We start from the raw sequence: 21,231 nt of genomic DNA, 5'->3' as shown, positions 1-21,231 counted from the left end.
GTTCCATCCTCTCCATTGTCAGCCTTCATGCCCTTGCTTATTTAGTATCCAATGACATCCGCCTTAAAAAAATAAAAAGAATGAATGAATTAGTTTATTGGCCATATATGTACACATACAAGGAATTTGCCTTGGTGCTTCACTCGCAAGTAACAACACGACATACAGTAACAATTAAAAATGACACATAAAACATTAAACATTAATAATAAAATATTATAGCTTAAACATGTGTATTCTTTGAATTGTGTATTGTTGATGTCTTTACTATTTTTTAATATATTTTTTTTGTTTTGTTATTTTTTTGTTTTGTTTCATTCCGCTTACATGTTTTGTAATCTGTTTACTAAATTTTGTAAGGTGTCCTTGAGAGTCCTTGAAAGGCGCCCATAAGTATAATGTATTATTATTATTATTATTATTATTAAACATGTAAATGAAATAAAATACCAGAGCAAAAGGAAGACTTCATTTTAATGAGGTACATGCACTTTGCCCAGAGAGTCTACGCCAGCCATCGATCACCCGATCGCACTAGTTCAATGTTGTCCCACTTTCTCAGCCTCTCCCTGCCAGCTTGAGGCAATTTACAGAGGCCAGATCATAAGATCAGAATTAGGCTATTCGGTCCATCAAGTCGACTCTGCTATTCAATCATGGCTGATCTATCTCTCCCTCCTAACCCCGTTCTCCTACCTTCTCCCCATAATCTCTGACACCCGTACCAATCGATAATCTACGCTTCGATTGCAGTCTCGCCTACAGTCTGTCTGTCCTTTTCGTCTTTTTTTTGTTATTTTTAGTGTGTTTAGAAAGTGTGCGTTAATGTTCTTTGGTTTGTTTTATGTGGGGGGTGGGGACGGGGGGGGGAAACCTTTTTTCAATCTCTTACCTTGCCGGAGATGCGATTGTTTTCCGGATCGTATCTCCGGTCGCTCTGCAGCCTAACATCATGGAGCTGGAGGCCTCGCTCGGGACTGACTTTGAACCCCACCACGGGGCATGGACTTGCCATCACAGCTGATTCCTGCCTGGGATCCACGCTCCAACCGCGGCCTGCGGACTTTAACATCAAGGAGTCCGCAGTCCTGACCCGGGGTAGATCGCGATGCAGGAGCTTGATGGGTCCGACGAGGTGGCCCGCAGCCGGCTACGGGAGTAAGATCGTCCCATCAACGGAAGGTTAGAGGCCCCCGACCGCTGGAGGACAAAGAACGGAGAGATTGAACTTTTTTCAGGAAGGAATGTGGAGGAGTCACTGTGGTGGATGTTCATGTTAAAATGTATTTTGTGTGTTCCGTTACTTTTTGTTGGTTTGACTGTATGGCAAATCAAATTCCTCGCATGTTACAAAACATATTTGGCTAATAAAGTATGATAAATTATTATGATTATGATCTATTTCTGCTTTAAATATATCCACTGACTTTGCCTTCACAGCCTTCTATGGCAAAGAATTCCACAGATTCACCACCCTCTGACTAAAGAAATTCCTCCTCATCTCCTTCCTAAAAGAACGTCCTTTAATTTTGAGGCTATGACCTCTAGTCCTAGACTCTCCCACTAGTGGAAACATCTTCTCCACATCCACTTTATTGAAGCCTTTCACTATTTTGTGCATTTCAACCAGGTCCTCCCCCCCCCCCCCCCCCCCCCCCCTTATTCTTCTAATGTCATTAACCTACAAATCTGCTTGTCTCTGGGATGTGGGAGGAAACCGAAGCACCCGGAGGAAACCATCGAAGGGGTCACAGGGTAAACATGCAAACTCCACTCAGGCAGCAGCAGAGGTCAGGATCGAACCTGGGACTCTGGTGCTGTGAGGCAGCTGCCCCACTGTGCCGGCCCTCTTCACCAGATGCTTTCTTTTTAGTTTAGAGGCACAGTGTGGAAACAGGCCCTTCGGCCCACCAAGTCCGCACCGACTAGCGATTCCCCGCACATTAACACTATGCTACACACACTAGGGACGATTTATTTCATTTACCAAGCTAATTTACCGACCAACCTGTACGTCTTTGGAGTGTAGGAGGTAACCGAAGATCTCGGAGAAAACTCGCATGGTAACGGGGAGAACGTGCAAACTCCGTACAGACAGCACCCGTAGTCGGAATCGAACCCGGGCCTGCGGTGCTGCAAGCGCTGCAAGGCTGCAACTCTACCGCTGCGCCACCGTGCTTTGCAAGCCCAGTCAGTGATGTGGTTTAAAAAAAAAACAGCAACTGCTGAGGAGAAATCTGATCCGTGACAGTGTGCGACTGTGTGTTGTGTGAGATGGGTTAATGCATCAAAGAGTGATGGAAGAACAATTGCCTGGAACGAGCAGCTAGTTCAGATGACTCATTGATCCATCATATCCAACGGGGAACAAATGCTATTGTGTTCCTTAAATCCAGTTTTGCAGTTAACAGTCTGTGCACTGCAGGAGTGAAAGTACTTTACCACTGATGTTCAAGCACTAACTGCAGAGGAAAAAGAATGAACATCTTTAGATTTCTAATTAATTTTTCGCCCCACTGCTCCGTGTGTAGATTATGAACTAATTAGTTTTGTCTGTAGATATAGTGTGCAAACAGACGCCTCTGCCCACCGAGTCAACACTGACCCAGTGACCCCCACACACTAGTTGTACAGACGATGCGACAATTTGCAGAGGCCAATTAACCTACAAACCTCTGCAATTCTCTGCCACCGCAAGGCAGGGGAGGTCAATCCACTAGATGTTTTCAAAAGAGAGTTCGATAAAGCTCTTGGGGCTAACGGAATCAAGGGATATGGGGGGGAAAACCAGGAACGGGGTACTGATTTTGGATGATCAGCCATGGCGGTGCTGGCTCGAGGGGCCGAATGGCCTACTCCTGCACCTATTTTCTATGTAAACCTGTACGTTGTTCTCTGGGTGAAACTTTTTCACCCGGAGAGTTGTGAAGTTGTGGAATTCCCTGCCACAGAGGGCAGTGGAGGCCAAGTCACTGGATGAATTTAAGAGAGAGTTAGATAGAGCTCTAGGGGCTAGTGGAGTCAAGGGATATGGGGAGAAGGCAGGCACGGGTTATTGATAGGGGACGATCAGCCATGATCGCAATGAATGGCGGTGCTGGCTCGAAGGGCCGAATGGTCTCCTCCTGCACCTATTTTCTATGTTTCTATGTTGTTGGAATATGGGAGAAAACTGGAGAAAACCCATGCGATCACAGGGAGAACCTGCAAATTCTTTACAGACAGCACCCGTAGTTGGTATCGAACCCAGGTCTCGGGCACTGTCAGGCACCAACCCTACTGCTGCGCCACCGTGCTGGAATGTAACTGCGATGCACGTTTGTACGTTCTCTCCGTGACCTGTGTGGGCTTTCTCCGGGTTCTCCGGTTTCCTGCCACGCTCCAAAGACGCTCGGGTCAGAGGAGCCGAAGAGCCTGTTTCCGTGCTGTATCTCTAAACTAATATTTCCCCCTGCACTTAATTCCATCCCATTCTGGTGAGGGGGGGAGAAACAACCCCGATTCTCATTCGTGTTGTACTCTCTGAGCTTCGTTAGGCTAAGTAACATTTCAGACACTGCTTGCAAGCTGTTTGGGAAATTTTCAATGTTGTCCTCTGCTTGGCATCGATGAATGAATAATTTTGTTGCCTTTGTTTCATTGAAATGTTATCCGTCTGTGGCTACGTTAATACCTCTCGCCCTGTATCTTTAGGCACTCCAGAGCAATTTGAAGTACTCCCTCCTGCCCAAGCGCCTGATCATTAGCAAAAGGCTGTCACAATGCTTGCACCCAGCATTGCCTATTGGCGTCCATCTGAAAGCATTGGAAACGTATGAAATCATATTTAAGATCATTGGCATCAAATGGCTGGCCAAGGACTTGTTCTTTTACAGGTGAGGTAGATCGAGATTTGTGTTGAAATATTATCGGTACTGTTTTCTCAATTCGTGATCAGCTTTATCAGTGAACTATTGCATGTTTTATTCCACAGAGTCATAAAGAGTGGAAACAGGGCCTTGGACTCAACTTGTCCACACCGGCCAACATATCCCATCTACACAAGTCCCATCTGCCTGCATTTGGTCCATATCCCTCTAAACCTGTCCTATCCATGTACCTGTCTACCTGTTTCTTAAACCTTTTGTTCAGTTCAGTTTATTGTCACGTGTACTGAGGTACCGTTGTTGCGTGCTAACCAGTCAGCAGAAAGACAATACATGATTACAATTGAGCCATCCACAGTATACGGGTACATGGTTTGAGGGAATAACCTTTAGTGAAAGGTAAAGTCTGATCAAAGATAGTCCGAGGCTCTCCAATGAGGTAGATAGCTGTTTGGGACTGGTCTCTAGTTGTGGTTGGATGCCTCAGTTGCCTGATAACAGCTGGGAAGAAATTGTTCCTGAATCTGGAGGTGTGTGTATTCACATTTCTATACCTAATGCACGAGATGAACAGAAGGAGCGGTAAAGGTGCAACTCGTCCTTGATTATGCTGCTGGCCTTGCCAAGGCAGCGTGAGGTGCAAATGGAGTCAATGGAAGAGAGGTTGGTTTGTGTGATGGTCTGGGCTGCGTCTACAATTCTCTGCAATTTCTTGCAATCTTGGATGGGGCTGTTCCCAAACCATGCTGTGATGCATCAGGATAAAAGGCTTTCTGGAGAAGTTGGTGAGAGTTGTTGGGCGAGTTGTTGTTGGTATTGGGGGAAGGGGCGAGTATATGGGGGAGGTTACCTCAAATGGGAGCATTCAATGTTCATGCTGTTGGGTGACAAACTAGCCAAGGGGAATATGGGGTGTTGTTCCTCCAGTTTGCGTGTGGCCTCAATCTGGCAATAGAGTAGGCCAAGCACAGAAAGGTCAGTGTGGGGAGAGGAGTTAAAATGGATAGCAACTGGGCAATCCTGCAGGTCTTGGCGGACTGAGTGCAAGTTTAGATTTGATTGTCCTAAGATGTTAAAACTGAAAACAGAAATTGTACGCTGGCATAAATGCACAATGGGCTTGAAATGCTCTGATATTGCGCTTGGACCAGAGTCACACTGACAGCTGGAGAAACATTGACTTGGCTTTATTCAAACGATTATTTGCAAAGGTGAAGTGGAGATACACCCTGTACAGGACGCTCACTACTCATCAACATACAATGTGATCAACCTTGCCCTTGTGATACCTAAGCTCAGGGTTAGGGCTGGCTATCTCTCTCTAGTGCACGTTGTCCCCCTGGTCCTTGTTTAGTTTAAAGATACAGCACAGAAACAGGCCCTTCGGCCCACCGAGTCTGCGCCGACCAGCGATCACCCGTACAATAGTTCTATCTTACGCACTAGGGACAATTTACAGAAGCCTATTATTAATCTATAAATCTACACGTCTTTAGAATGTGCTGTTCCAGTATTCAGTAAGGCGTTAAGTTCTGCTTTGGGAACCCGAGTTCTTTCCTATTCCTAGTTTCTCTTCCAATGAGATGGTATCGCATTGATGGGAGATGAGGAAGAATTTCTTTAGTCAGTGAGTGGCGAATCTGTGGAATTCTTTGTCGCAGAATGCTGTGGAGGCCAAGTCAATGGGTATTTTTAAAGCAGAGATAGATTTATTTAGTACAGGTGTCAGGGGTTAATGGGAAGTAGGTAGGTGTATGGGTTTAGGAGGGAGAGATAGATCAGCCATGATTGGATGACGGAGTAGCCTTGATGGGCCGAATGGCCTAATTCTGTTCTTATCACTTATGACCATGTGATAGTCCGGTCCAGCTCCGATCCATTTTATCCATCGTTGCTGTAGGTTTCACTTTGTGATTTATGTAGCAACTTTGTTGTTGGTGTTGACCCAATTGGGTCCAGAGATGGTTTGGTGGCGCAGTAGTAGAGTATCTCCCTTACAGCGCCAGAGACCCGGGTTCCATCCTAACTGCGGGTGCTGTCTGTACTGAGTTAGTACGTTCTCTCCGTGACCGCGGGGGGGTTTCTCCGGGTGCTCCGGTTTCCTCCCGCATTCCAAAGACATTCAGATTTGTAGGTTAATTGGCTTTGGTTAAAAAAAAAAAATTGAAAAAATTGTCTCTAGTTTGTCGGATAATGCGATGATCTCTGGTCGGCATGGACTTGGTGGGCCGAAGGGCCTGTTTCCGTGCTGTATCTCTAAACTAAGCTGCAGATGCATGAAATTAATTTGTTTCCAACACTTCATCGAAGGACCTCCTCCTTTCTCATGTGGGTCTTCTAACCATGTCTTGTGTATTTTCTGCCTTTATTAACGTTGTAATGAGCATGTCTTTTATGTGCTGCTGAAGTCCTTGATGCATTTGGAAATAAGTGTCTTGGAATGCATTCATTGCATCTTATCTCCGTGCAGCAAGCTGGGTGATTGCTGCTAACGTTATTAGGCCCCCTGGGAACTTGGAGTTTGTTGAAGTGGCTTAACTAAGAAGCTGGCATACACTTAGCAATTTGTGGCAGCTGCTCAGTGAAGCTGAGGGGAATGTTTGTCTGGGTTTTGTGTCTTATCTCGTGCCAGCTTCCTCTGCACAAGAGTCTCCATCGCCACTGTTGGCTCTTCAAAAGAGTCCCTGATTTAAAAGTGCGGGAGTAATGCCCCTGTCCCACTTAGGAAACCCGAACAGAAACCTCTGGAGACTTTGCACCCCACCCAAGGTTTCCGTGCGGTTCCCGGGGGTTGCAGGTGGTTGCCGGAGGTTGCAGGTAGTGGAAGCAGGTAGGGAGACGGTAGGGAACCGCACAGAAACCTTGGGTGGGGCGCAAAGTCTCCAGAGGTTTCCGTTCAGGTTTCCTAAGTGGGACAGGGGCATAACTCAGCAGGCCGGGCAGCATGTGTGGAGTGAATGGACAGATGACGTTTCGTGTCGGGTACCTTCAGAGAGAAAGTAGAAGGGGGGAGAAAGCTGGAATAGAGGTGTGGAGAAAGCTGGGAGAAGGAGACGGGCAGATAAAGCCAGAAGAGTGGTGGGGGGGGGGGAGAAATGTTCAATTTTAATATCCACATCTGATATTTCTCTGTTGTACCCAGCAATACAGTCAGGGCCTTCTGGCGAAAAGCATCTTTGACTTCAGAATTAAGGGACAGAAGTTTAGGGGTAACATGAGGGGGAACTTCTTTACTCAGAGAGTGGTAGCGGTGTGGAATGAGCTTCCAGTGGAAGTGGTGGAGGCAGGTTCCTTGGTATCATTTAAAAATAAATTGGATAGGCATATGGATGAGAAGGGAACGGAGGGTTATGGTATGAGTGCAGGCAGGTGGGACTAAGGGAAAATAATTGTTCGGCATGGACTTGTAGGGCCGAGATGGCCTGTTTCCGTGCTGTAATTGTTATATGGTTATACAGTCATAGTTATACAGTGTGGAAACGGGCCCTTTGGCCCAACTTGCCCACATCGGCCAACACGTACCAGCTACACTAGTCCCACCTGCCTGCGCTTGGTCCATATCCCTCCAAACCTGTCCTGTGCATTTACCTGTCCAACTGTTTACGAAATGATGGGATAGTCCCATCCTCAACTACCTCATTTGGCAGCTTGTTCCACACACCCACCGCCCTTTGTGTGACAGTGGACTATAGTAATTTGCCATTTGTTCTCTCACCCCACAACCTACAGAGTTTAGTCACTGCTGCCGAGGCAGAGCTGACCAAGTTGAACGAGACCATTATCTTTGTGTTATTTTCTTGCAGCTCGGGCCTGTTTCCGTTGCTGGGCAATGCTGCGATGTCGGTGAAGCCGGTGCTTCTTGGACTCTACGAGAAATACTACCTCCCACTACAGAAGGCCTTAAATCCCAGCGTCCAGGCCTTCATTACCGGGTTACTGCCGGGACTGGAGGAGGGGTCGGAGATCTACGACAGGTCAGTTCAGCGGTTGTGTTTTACGTGCAAGTTTAATTTTGTCCACTGGCTGTTCATTCTCTGAAAACTTGCGCTTCAACGTGATGGTTGTAAGTTGGCATATGATCAAAGGATGATTCGTGGTTTAAAATTTTACTTCACAGATAGATTAGATTAGATTAGACTTTATTAATCCCCTTATTCAGGGGAAATTCAGATGTCCTTGCAGCACACTAATAAAAATACAACATAGCATTCAAGAAGAAATTCAACACCAAAACACCAAAACATCCCCCCACAGTGGAAACCACTGTGGGGGAAGGCACAAAGTCCAGTCCCCATCCTCTTGTCCACCCAGAGTTGGGCCTATCGAAGCCTCCACAGTCGCCGCCACGGCGCCCGATGTTCTCGCCGGGTGATGGTACTCCGGCGTCGGGAGAACCACCAGCGGCTTGAGGTGCCAGGAACGGCCGCCTTCCCACCGGAGACCGAGCTTCCAAGCCAACAGACCGCGCCGGACGGAGCTCCACACACTGGCGATCTCGGCGAGAGATCCCAGGCTCCGGGATGTAAAGTTCAGCGTCGCAGCTGGCCGCTCCGCAGAACCGCGGCTCCACGATGTTATTATCGGCGGTCCCAGCATACTGGAGTTCCAGCGCGGCGACCCAGGAAAGGCATCGCCCGCTCCACGACAGCGCTCCAGCGCTGCGCCGCCGCCAAAGCCGATGTTCTGGCCAGGTCCCCTCTGGGAAACGTCGCTCCAGGACCCGCTGGTAGGCCGCAAGGACAGGTCGAAGACGCTGCTCAGAGGAAGGCAACCCCTCCGACCAGGTAGGGACTTGAAAAACAGTTTCCCCCTTCCCCCCCCACCACCCCCCACACATAAAAAGGTTCGGCCCCCTGACTGCACACTCAACGTACTAAAAATAATAAAAAAGAAGGGAAAAAAAACGGACAGCTGCAGGACAGGCAGCCGTTCAGGACAGCGCCTCCTGAACGACTGCATGGGAACGGGCCCTTCTCACACTGAGTCTACACTAACCACTGATCATCCTTTCGCACTAGTTCTATGTTATCCCACTTTTGCATTTACACATTAGGAGCAATTTTAGAGACCAATTAACCTTTAAACTCGCACGTCTGCATCCACTCCCGACACACGAGGCAATTTTATAGAGGCCATTGAACCTATAAACCCACTTCTTTGGCAGTAACTCAACAGGTCCGTCACCATCTCTGGAGAACATGGACAGGCGACATTTCAGATCGGGACCCTTCTTCAGACTGATTATAGTGGAGGCAGAAAGCTGGAAGAGATGTGGAGGGGAGCGGGACAAAGTGATGGGTGGATACAAGTTTTGGGGCGACACGGTGGTGCAGCGGTAGAGTTGCTGCCTTCTACGTGCCAGAGACCCGGGTTCGAACCTGAGTACGGGTGTATCTGTACGGAGTTCGTACATGCTCCCCGTGACCACATGGGTTTTCTCTGGGTGCTCCAGTTTTCTCCCACACCCCAAAGACGTACAGGTTTGTTGATTCATTAACTTCGGGTAAGTTGTAAAAAAATAATTGTCCGTAGCGTGCTGGGTGATTGCTGGTCGGCGTGGACCGAAGGGCCTGTTACCACGCTGTATCTCTAGAATCGAAAAGGTGAGGGAGGGGGGAGTTGATTGGTAGGTGGGTGAACAAAGGCCAGAGAAGGAAAGAATACAAAAGGCTGTGAGATGTATGTTTGCGAACTGACAACAAAAAAGTCATTAAGTTGTTTGTTTAGTGATCCTAGCTCCGTGTTTGCCAAATCCTCCTTGAAATTGATTGATTGATACTGTACACATGTACAGTGAAATTGTTTGTTTTATATACAAGTATGGAAAGAGTGGCCACCTAAAGGGTGCCGACAAAGAATGAGGTTGCCAGTATTTTTGTGCATCAAGGGCTGACATCTTAAGCCGCTATATCAATGCCAGGAATGAGTAGGTTAACCCAGGAATGGGCAGGTTAACATATGATGAGCGTTTGCCGGCACTGGGCCTTTACTCGCTGGAATTTACAAGAATGAGGGGGGGACCTCATTGAAACGTACAGAATAGTGGAAGGCTTGGATAGAGTAGATGTGGAGAGGATGTTTCCACTAGTGGGAGAGTCCTGGACTAGAGGTCACAGCCTCAGAATGAAAGGACATTCTATTAGGAAGGACAGGAGGAGGAATTTCTTTAGTCAGAGGGTGATGAATCTGCAGAATTCTTTGCCACAAAAGGCTGTGGAAGCCAAGTCAGTTGTTATTTTTAAGGCAGAGCTAGATAGATAGTTTCTTGATTTGTACGGGTGTCATAGGTTATGGGCAGGAGGCAGGAAAATGGGGATAGGAGGGAGAGGTAGATCAGCCGTGATTGAATGGCGGAGTAGACTTGATGGGCCGAATTGCCTAATTCTGATCACTTATGATTGTATATGTGTAGATAAAAAAATATTGATTTTTTTCCTCCCCTCTTTGCTGGATGAAGAACGGATATCTTGCTGCAGAAGCTAATTCTCGTGGTGGGTCAGGAGATCTTCTATGGAGCGCTGTGGGGGAGTGTCATTGTGAGCCCTTCCATCCGCCTCCCCGCCTCGCTCTTCATCGTCAGCCACATCAACAAGTCTCTGCCGAGGAAGGAGCAGAAGTATGTGTTTGGCTCCGACCCTCGCCTCGCAGTAAGTCTGTTGCTCCAACCCAGCGACTCTTCTTTCTGCCGCTTCCTATTTCGATTATATCCTTAAATTCATCGTTCATTCATTCGTCGTCGTTGAAAACATTAGCGACGCAGTGGCGCTGGTTCCCAACGGGAACGGTGATGGACGCACCACGCATCTCTGTCCTCCAGTTCCTGCGGACTTCAGACGCTGGAAGTATTGGATTTTGGTGTGTGTGTGTGTGTGTGTGTGTGTGTTTTATCATCACTCCGTGCAATGCTATGTACGACAGTGATCGCAACTTCTAATGAAGTGTGGATGGCCGTTGGCTCGCTAGAATCTCATCCGCCGTTTGACAGGTCGTGCTTTCGGTCCTGCTGGGGGTCCACAATCCTCTCCTCGCCTGGCAAACCAGGTGGGGGAGACGGTTTAGTCGCCGACCATCAGACCATGGAGCAGGTAGCATGGGATTACATGGTACCCGTGGCAGGGGGAACCCCCCCCCCCCCTCCCCTCGAATCTTTCCTTAAGAAATGGGCGCGTTTGACTATCCAAGATCACCTGACCCAAAAAAATTGTGAGAATCAATAGTTCCCTATCATGACTATCAAGGTATATATTTTTAAATAGCATTTTTTTTGCATGCAGATCAGTAAGATTATTGCCATTTGTGGGTACAGTCGCAGTTTAGTTTATTGTCACGTATACGGAGGGAGGTACAGTGAAAAGCTTTTGTTGTGTGTACTACCCAGTCAGTGGAAAGACACTACAGAGCACGCAACAAAAGGCTTTTCACTGTACCTCGGTACAGGTGACAATAGACGTACATAATGCATGGAGGCAGCCCAGTGAGTCTGTACGCAAGAGGCGCCAGGTTTTTCCGCATTTCACTGTCCCGTGAAAGGCCCGTTGCAGCCATCGCCTCCATCCGGTCGGCCCGTCAACCGTTGTCCCTCTCCCTACCCGATCACCTTTGACCTTTAACCCCGGGGACGCCTCCCACAGCTGACCTCAGCAGGTCATGCAGCACCTGTGGAGGGAATTGTCAGGTGATTTTCTTTGGGGGGTCGGGACCCTTCAGCCTGATGAGGAAGAGTCCTGACCCACAAACAGCGTCTGTCCGATTCCCACATCGCCAGAGGCCCGGGTTCGATCCCGACTACAGGTGCTTGTCTGCACGGAGTTTGTATGTTCTCCACGTGACCTGCGCGGATTTTCTTCCAGATCTTCGGTTTCCTATCGCACTCCAAATACGTGCGGATTTGTAGGTTAATTGGCTTGGTATAAATGTCAAGTTGTCCCTAGTGTGTGTGTAGGGTAATGTTAATGTGTGGGCATTGCTGATCGATGGGCCGAAGGGCCTGTTTCTGTGCTGTGTTTCTAAACTAAACTAAGTTAAGATGCTTAAGAAGGAACTGCAAATGCTGGAAAATCGAAGGTGGACAAAAATGCTGGAGAAACTCAGCGGGTGAGGCAGCATCTATGGAGCGAAGGAAATGGGCAACGTTTCGGGTCGAAGAAGAAGGGTTTTCGACCGGAAACGTTGCATATTTCCTTCGTTCCATAGATGCTGCATCACCCACTGAGTTTCTCCAGCATTTTTGTCCAAGTGAAGATGCTGCCTGACCCGCTGAGTTCCTTCAGCACTTTGAGTTTTGCTGAAGATTCCTTGTGTCACTATGAAGTGACGAGCAGTAAAATTCAATGTTGCAAGCATGTGGAGGCTGGATTATAAATGCTGGAAGCTTGTTATCCATCTCCCTGGAGTTGTTCTTCGACAGATTGTGAGGAGTGGAGGTTGGGAAACAGGTGGAGAAAGACCATCTGAGACCAGGTTTCTCTCTAATCCATTGCTCTATTTCTTTGTCTTCTAGATAAAAGGGCTGTGTGCCTCTGTGCAGGATTCCAATGTCCTTGTGCAACGGAATACATTAGAAATTTTATTTTACTTTTTTCCACTTTGCACGTGCCTGGTAAGTGTTTAAAATTTTTTTTTTTTTAATCTCTGGGCTTATCCCCACACCTGTTTCTCAATTTTATCTTGGTTCAGTTGATTCTCACGTTTACTGAGGTGCAGTGAAAAGGTTTTTGTCACCGTGGCCAGTCACTGGCAAGACTGTACATGATTACAATCAAGCTGTCCACAGTGCATAGAAGCACGATGAAGGGAATAAGGTTTTAGTGTAAGGTGATGACAGATTAAAGAAAGTCTGTGGGTCTCAAATAGAAACATAGAAACGTAGAAAATAGGTGCAGGAGTAGGCCATTCGGCCCTTCGAGCCTGCACTGCCATTCAATATGATCATGGCTGATCATCCAACTCAGTATCCTGTACCTGCCTTCTCTCCATACCCCCTGATACCTTTATCCACAAGGGCCACATCTAACTCCCTCTTAAAGGTAGCCAATGAACTGGCCTCAACTACCTTCTGTGGCAGAGAATTCCACAGATTCACCACTCTCTGTGTGAAAAATGTTTTTCTCATCTCGGCTTCCGAAGATTTCCCCCTTATCCTTAAACTGTGATCCCTTGTTCTGGACTTCCCCAACATCGGGAACAATCTTCCTGCATCTAGTCTGTCCAACCTCTTAAATGAGGTAGATGGTAGCTCAGGACCGCTCCCCAATCATTCTGAAGTAGATGCGCTTGTGGGAAGCAAGAGTGGCACGGTGGCGCAGCGGTAGAGTTGCTGCCTTGCGGCGCCAGGGAGCCGGGTTCAATCCTGACCACGGGTGCTGTCTGTGTGGAGTTTGTATGTTCTCCCCCTGACCACGTGGGATTCCTCTGGGTGCTCCGGTTTCCTGTCACACATCAAAGACGTGTAGTAAGACGTGCAGTTGGCTGCTGTAAATTTGTAAATTGTCACTAGTGTGTGGGATAGTGCTAGTGTACTGGGTAATAGTTTGTTGGTGCAGACTCGGTGGGCTGTGGAGCCTGTTTCCACACTTTATCATTAAAATCCAAAGTGAAAGGATGCATCATGATTCAGAACAGAAATTACTGGGAACTTTGTGCAAAGTATTGAAAATGTCAAGTACTCGATGTTCAATCTTCGCAGCTGAAAGAAAGATGAGCAAGACTCTGCTTTATACATTGTACAACTATGTTTAGAATAACGTGGTTAAATTAACTGTTGATTGAAAATGATTTCTCAAAGATGTTTATTTGGTAAAAATGTCAGAGGCTTTTTTTTGGGGAGAAAAAGTTGGGAGATTTGCCAAAATGGTGCATGTTTTTACATTAAAAACCAGTGGCTATTTCTCTTCCTCTTTTTCTTCAGGATCCAACAAAATCTGTTATCCCGATGACCAGGGCAGAGATGGTGAACGTTCTCTCTGCTGCTCTTCATGCCATACTGAGAAGAGACATGTCCTTGAACAGGCGACTATATGCGTGGCTATTGGGTATATCAAATAATAATTTTTGTACTTTTTGTTTAATAAAAGCTGCCTTTATCTGAAAACAAATCTATCTTCTTGAATGTCCTTGTCTTCCCTCTTGGTAATGATCTGGGTTGGTCTAGGGATGTATATCCTGCATTGCTTCTCTTCCTGACTTCCCAAGAAAAAGTTAATAAGATACGGTGGCGCAGCAGTAGAGTCGCTGCCTTACAACGCCGGAGACTCGGGTTCGATCCCTACTACGGATCTTCTCCAGGATCTCCAGTTTCTTCCCACACACCTACAGGTCTATATAACGACATACAGGTCTGTTGGTCAATTGGCTTTGGTAAACATTGTAATTTGTCCCTCATGTATAGGATAGTGCTAGGGTAATACGGGGATTGTTGCTTGCCGCAGACTCGATGGGCCGAAGGGCCTCCGCGCTCTAAACTAAACTAGGATCTTGTGCAATGTGGTATACTATAATATCAAGAAGTGAATTTTTGCTGTACACCTACCAGGTCTCCATATGGGAATTCCGAATCATCGATTATTGGTGTTTTATTGTAACAGAGAGGAGGTCAGGTCAAAAGCTGAAACATGTAGCTTAGGCAGTTTAATTTTATTTTTTGTTGTATCTTTCAGTTGTTGGCTTTGTTGAAGTTGGCTTTTTTGTCAATATAATGTAATTTGTATTTTGTCCCTCATGTATAGGATAGTGCTAGGGTAATACGGGGATTGTTGGTTGCCGCAGACTCGATGGGCCGAAGGGCCTGTTTCCGCGCTGTATGTCTAAACTAAACTAGTATGATTGTGCAATGTGGTATACTATAAATATGCAAGAAGTGAATTTTGCTGTACTTGTGAAAATAAAGTACCATTGTCGGGAAGCAGCACTCCATGCACCAGATGCCGATCTGATGGGAATTCCGAATCATCGGATTATTGGTGTTTTATTGTAACGTGCGCTCAGGAGAGGAGGTGCAGGTCAAAAGCTGAAACATGTAGCTTAGGCAGTTTAATTTTATTTTTTGAGGCTTGTATCTTTTTCAGTTGTTGCTTTGTTGAAGTAATTTTTATCCCAATGCATTTTTTGTCAATATAATGTTTTGCCAACCAGCCAATAAAACCAGGATTGAGCTCATTTTGCTTTTGTGCGATGGTGACGATAATGGTCCACGTTGCTGGTTTCAGGTACAGATCTCAAAGGAGGCATGGTGACCGCACACACGGACTTCTCTTCTGAAGATGAAGTCAAGACTTACTTTGAGGAGCATTCTAAGGACTTGTTGGTTCGAGTGAGTACATTTATTCTGGTTGTGCGAGTTCAATTTGGCAGCACTGATAGACTAAGTCACAGATATAGTTCAAATTGTCATAGCGGGTAGACACAAAAATGCTGGAGTAACTCAGCATCTCTGGCGAGAAGGAATGGGCGATGTTTCGGGTCGACACCCTTCTTCAGACAGGTTAGGGATAAAGATGGTGATTTCTCTAACTCCAAGCATTCCCGCTCTCTCTCTATCCCTCCCCCACCCAAGTCGCACCAGCTTCTCGTTTTCACCCAACAAACAGCTAACAGGCCCGTTTCCTTTATCTTTACTACTTCTTTGCATATCTTTCATTCATTGTTCTTTATCTCTCTACATCATCGTCTATATCTCTCATTTCCCTTATCCCTAACCAGTCTGAAGAAGGGTCTCACCCCGAAATGTCGCCCATGCCTTCTCTCCAGAGATGCTGCCTGTCCTGTTGAGTTCCTCCAGCTTTTTGTGTCTATCTTTAGTTGAAGCAGGTACTGTAACAACATTTAAAAGACATTTGGACAGGTCCATGGATTGGAAAGCTTTAGAGGGATATGGGCCAAATTTGGGCAAGTGGGACTAGAGTAGATGGGGCACCTTGGTCAGCATGGGCAAGTTGGGCCAAAGTACTCATTTCTGTGGTGTATGACTCTAACTCTAGTTAAATCCCAATTGATCCTCCAACTGTGCTTGAGTGTGTTAACTGCTCATTGTGACCACTTTGTTTTGAACCGCAGGCATTGACAAAATCTTTGCAACAAGTCAACCCTGAACTGGATCAGGATCATGGACCTCAGGTGCATCTGAAGCCCTTCCGCATTCTAATCAGCCTGCTTGACAAACCGGATTTGGGTAAACCAGGACATGATTAATTTTGTTCTATTTAAAGTTTTTGTCAATGAATTTATTGGGGAGGCTAGGGACGTGGAAAGACCCAGCTGATAGTGAAGGAGGAAACCAATAATACCCAAAATGAAGTTGAGTTGTTTACTCGAGAAGATGATTTAAAATATATGGGCACGGACACTGCAGGATGTAAGTCGTTGCTCTTAACGTAGTTGAGTTTTAGACTTGAAAACATTGAGACCTGGCAGAAAATTGGACCACAGTGCCGAGGATGCAAGTTGTTGTTGAGGCATGGTATAGATCGGGCAATGTTGGTGAAAGGGCAGATTCCACTTGTGGGTTAATGGTGGGGCTCCTTGGCGCATTGGGTGCACGGTAATGGTGGGGGAGTGGGGACGTTGACCGCCATTGGAGTGTGCAGCTCGTTAACCTGTCGATAGGCAACTGGAACACACCATTGCCCACCCCCGTTAATTGCTTGTCTCTTTGCCAGGCCCACAGGTGATCGGGGACTTGCTGCTGGAAGTGGTCAGAGCTTTTTACTCCATCTGCAAACAGTTGCTGGATCTGGATGTCCAGTCAAGCCAGGACGAGAGTCTGATCTTAAGGTACGGATGATGCTTCTGCTGGAAGGCAAATTATTTTAACTGGTGGGGTGGAACATCTTCAAGTGGACCTGCTCCTGGTACTTAACTGATTTTATTTTCTATTCTTACTGCTTTAATCAGCATCCGGCTGCTGACAAAGTGATGTGTTTGCCATTTCTAGTCCACATTCTGGTTGTTCCTAAATTTTTCTCCAGTTTAGTTTAGAGGACCAGAGGACGTAGGTTGAAGGTGAAAGGGGAAAAGATTTAATTGGAATCTAAGGGGTAACTTTTTCACACAAAGGGCGGTGGGTGCATGGAACAAGCTGCCAGAGGAGGTAGTTGAGGCAGGTACTATCCTGACGTTTAAGAAACAGATAGACAGGTACATGGATAGGACAGGTTTGGAGGGATATGAGCAGGTGGGACTAGTGTAGCTGGGACATGTGGCAGGTGTGGGCAAGTTGGGCCGAAGGGCCTGTTTCCACGCTCTGTGGCTCTATGTTCTCAAGAGTCAGGAGTGTTTAATTGTCATACGTACCAACAATCCATTGAAATTCTTACTAGCAGCAACATAACAAGCCTGTAAACACGATCATAGATAACATATAGTAAACAAAACATATAGGAAATTCAATAAATCAATAATCTCAATATTATCATGCAGCATGGAAACAGCCCAACCCCTCCATGCCGATCAAGAGCGGCACGGTGGCGCAGCATAGAGTTGCTGCCTTACAGTGAATGCAGCGCCGGAGACCCGAATTTGATCCTGACTACGGGTGCTGTCTGTACGGAGTTTGTTCTCCCCGTGACCTGCGTGGGTTCACTCCGAGATCTTCGGTTTCCTCCCACACTCCAGGTTATGTAGATTAATTAGCTTGGTGAATGTAAACATTGGCCCTACTGTGCATAGGATAGTATTAATATGCGGGGATCGGTGGTTGGCGCGGACCCAGTGTGCTGAAGGGCCTGTTTCCGCACTGTATCTCTAAATTCAACTGAAAGATGCCCCCTCAAAGCTAGTCCCAGCTGCCCTGCGTTCGGGCCATATATCACTCTAAACCTTTTCCTATCCATGTACCTGCCCAAGTGTCTTTTAGTTGCTGCAGATCAAGTTTAGTTAGTTTTTGTAGTTCATAAGTTCTCGGAGCGGAATTAGGCCATCGAATCTACACCGCTATTCAATCATGGCTGACGTATATCTCCCTCTCAACCTCATTCTCCTGCCTTCTCCCCATAACCCCTGGCACCCTTGCTATTCAACAATCTGTCAATCTCCACCTTAAAAATATCCATTGACTTGGCCACCACAGCCGTCTGTGGCAATGAATTTCACAGATTCACCACCCTCTGACTGAAGAAAGTTCTCCTCCTCACCTTTCTGGAGGTACGCCCCTTTATTCTGAGGCTATAGCCTCTGGCCCTGGACTCACCCACTAGTGGAAGCATCTTCTCCACATCCGCTCTAGCCAGGCCTTTGTCCAAGAACCTGATGAGTTTTCGAAAGTTTTAGTGCTTGATTTTGCGGAGTGAATGACAATCTTTTATCTTCCCCCTCCAGCAAAATGAAAGAGAGTAAGAATGCGTCGGAAGTGATAAAGACGGTGAACGTTCTGATCAGCACGCTGAGCACGGACTACCTGTGGGATTACGTCACTCGGCTTTTTGAAGACTGCATCAGGTAAAGTTGGGTTGGATACCTTCTCCGAGGCAATGGGACGTGTGGCTTTTATTGTGTGCTGCCATCTGTCCGTAGTAAGTGTAGCAGGGATAAGCAAGGCAGTTACAGGGGACATAGGGGGTGATGGAGCCAATGTCTGCGGTAGGGAGCAGATTGGAGTTATCAAAATGGTAATAACTTGCTTAAAAAATTGGCGGTTAGAGTCTGAAAGAAAATCCCCTGAATTTCTTTAGTCGGAGGGTTGTGAATAGAAACATAGAAATTAGGTGCAGGAGTAGGCCATTCGGCCCTTCGAGCCTGCACCGCCATTCAATATGATCATGGCTGATCATCCAACAGTATCCCGTACCTGCCTTCTTTCCATACCCCCTGATCCCTTTAGCCACAAGGGCCACATCTAACTCCCTCTTAAATATAGCCAATGAACTGGCCTCAACTACCCTCTGTGGCAGAGAGTTCCAGAGATTCACCACTCTCTGTGTGAAAAAAGTTCTTCTCATCTCGGTTTTAAAGGATTTCCCCCTTATCCTTAAGCTGTGACCCCTTGTCCTGGACTTCCCTAACATCGGGAACAATCTTCCTACATCTAGCCTGTCCAACTCCTTAAGAATTTTGTAAGTTTCTATAAGATCCCCTCTCAATCTCCTAAATTCTAGAGAGTATAAACCAAGTCTATCCAGTCTTTCTTCATAAGACAGTCCTGACATCCCAGGAATCAGTCTGGTGAATCGTCTCTGCACTCCCTCTATGGCAATAATGTCCTTCCTCAGATTTGGAGACCAAAACTGTACGCAATACTCCAGGTGTGGTCTCACCAAGACCCTGTACAACTGCAGTAGAACCTCCCTGCTCCTATACTCAAATCCTTTTGCAATGAAAGCTAACATACCATTCGCTTTCTTTACTGCCTGCTGCACCTGCATGCCTACCTTCAATGACTGGTGTACCATGACACCCAGGTCTCGCTGCATCTTCCCCCTTTCCCAATCGGCCACAATCGAATCTTTGGTATTCGTTGCCACAGACGGCTGTGGTGGCCAAGTCATTGGGTATTTCTAAGGCAGAGATTGACGGATTCTTGATTAGTAAGAATGTCGGGGGTTATGGGGAGAACGCAGGAGAATGGGGTTGAGAGGGAAAGACTGATCGGCCGTTATTGAATGGCGGAGTAGACTCGAGGGGCCGAATGGCTTAATTCTACTTCCATGACATGAAGTTATGAAACCGCAAAAGATCAAGGTTGGGCCATGAGGAAAAAGATCCAGATGGTGATTGCCAAATTAGCAGTAATCCAGATTACCGAATAGTGAACAGCATGGATAGAGTGGGTGTGGAGAGGATGTTTCCACTAGTGGGAGAGTCTAGGACCAGAGGCTGTAGCCTCCAAATAAAAGGACGTTCCTTTATGAAGTACATGAGGAGAAATTTCTTTAGCCAGAGGGTGATAATTCTATGGAATTTATTGCCACAGAAGGCTGTGGAGGCCAGAGCAGTGGATTTTTCTTTAAGGTGGAGATTGACGGATTCTTGATTTGTAGCGGTGTCAGCGGTTTATAGGGAGAAGTCAGGATAATGGGATTGAGAGGGAAAGATAGATCAGCCATGGGTGAATGGCAGAGTAGACTCGCTGGGCCAAATAGTTTAATTCTGCTCCTATGTCCAATGAATTTATGAAACCTTAAAAGATCAAGGTGGAGCCATGAGGAAAGAAATGGAGGAAATCTAGACGGAAGGTGAGGAGCTGTTCCTAGAACTTGCACGGGGCATCGGTGCAGACGTGAGGGACCGTGGACATCCTCCACAGCCGTGTATGGCATTGAATCCCTGCGGACAGGGCAGAGGGGTGCTCCAAAACATCTCCTCTATTTATATTTCAAGTTTATGATTGACATTTCATTGTCTTTTCACGCATTCCTTAAATTTAAGCGAATGGGAAGGATACTGTAATGCACAACATATTTGTTTTGAAGCTTCATGGAATCAAGTGTGTGCCTCTGATGAAATAGCGCGATGAATGAAGGAGGATGCTTTGTGACTTGCAGGAACAGATCTCCGCAGGTGAACCAGATGGAAGAAGAAAATTGCAGACACCCTCCCACTGTTGAGGAACTCTGTACGTTGTTGGTGTTCCTGTTAGAAGTCATTCCATTGGTATGTTGGCATAGATCAATCTTTTACACGCAAAAAGACTTCAATGGCTCCCTGTTCCCAGATAATTCGATTTTCTTCCTCTGTTATTTGTTGCTTGTTATGGTGTTTAATTCCGTTTGGGCTGTTTAGAGCTTCCTTTGATCACGAAACAGAGTTTCATTTAACCCGCTGAGTGGCTCCAGCATTTTGTTTCTATCAAGAGTCAAGAGTGTTTTATTGTCATATGTTTCGAGGTTTCAAGGCAGGGGTCGGCAACCTATGGCCCCTGGGCCAAAACCCGAAATCATCCGGCCCACCTGCTTCCATCATCTCCGGTACCTCCTGGGCCCAGACGCAAGGACGCCTGCGCTAGCGGTCGCAATGGCGGATCTGCGCCGAGCACCGAGCTCTGGCTGTACCGCATCCTGCGCAAAGCCGCTCGGCAAGGCCGCGCACATTCTGGGTCTGGATCAAAGATCCGCTCTATGATCTTTGGTCGGGAGTGGGGTTGTCCATAGGCCGGGGACGAGTCAGTATGAGTGGGGGGATCCATGTGTACAGGTGATAGATGTGGCCCGCCATCCGCTCACACACATGCGTCCTGGCCCCTATGCAGAACAAGGTTGCCAGCCCCTGTTTTAAGGTTGCAAGGTCAGTTTATTGTCACCTGTACCAAGTAAGATACAGTGAATTTCGATTTACCATGTTCTAGATAGAACAATGAAATTCTTACTTGCAGCAGCACAACAGACTATGTAAACATAGTACACTGTAAATAATATAATAACAATATCTTCAGTGTCAA

General features: G+C 46.7%; 1 protein-coding gene across 2 annotated transcripts in view; it reads left to right on the top strand.

The window, feature by feature from the left end:
- Positions 1–21,231, top strand: part of dop1b (DOP1 leucine zipper like protein B) — a 123,036-nt gene that overhangs the window by 22,483 nt on the left and 79,322 nt on the right. For both annotated transcript variants that reach the window (XM_055645188.1, XM_055645191.1), the window contains 10 exons: positions 3,694–3,875; positions 7,670–7,840; positions 10,324–10,513; positions 12,367–12,465; positions 13,774–13,897; positions 15,071–15,174; positions 15,918–16,032; positions 16,520–16,634; positions 18,177–18,296; positions 20,339–20,447. In XM_055645188.1, coding sequence (XP_055501163.1) covers positions 3,694–3,875; positions 7,670–7,840; positions 10,324–10,513; positions 12,367–12,465; positions 13,774–13,897; positions 15,071–15,174; positions 15,918–16,032; positions 16,520–16,634; positions 18,177–18,296; positions 20,339–20,447 — 1,329 coding nt within the window. The remainder of the gene's footprint in view (positions 1–3,693; positions 3,876–7,669; positions 7,841–10,323; positions 10,514–12,366; positions 12,466–13,773; positions 13,898–15,070; positions 15,175–15,917; positions 16,033–16,519; positions 16,635–18,176; positions 18,297–20,338; positions 20,448–21,231) is intronic.

Source organism: Leucoraja erinacea, chromosome 13, assembly GCF_028641065.1.
Source record: "Leucoraja erinacea ecotype New England chromosome 13, Leri_hhj_1, whole genome shotgun sequence".
Taxonomy (NCBI): domain Eukaryota; kingdom Metazoa; phylum Chordata; class Chondrichthyes; order Rajiformes; family Rajidae; genus Leucoraja; species Leucoraja erinaceus.
Note: the sequence above shows the minus strand (reverse complement) of the source record. Positions and strands in the feature narration are given on the sequence as shown.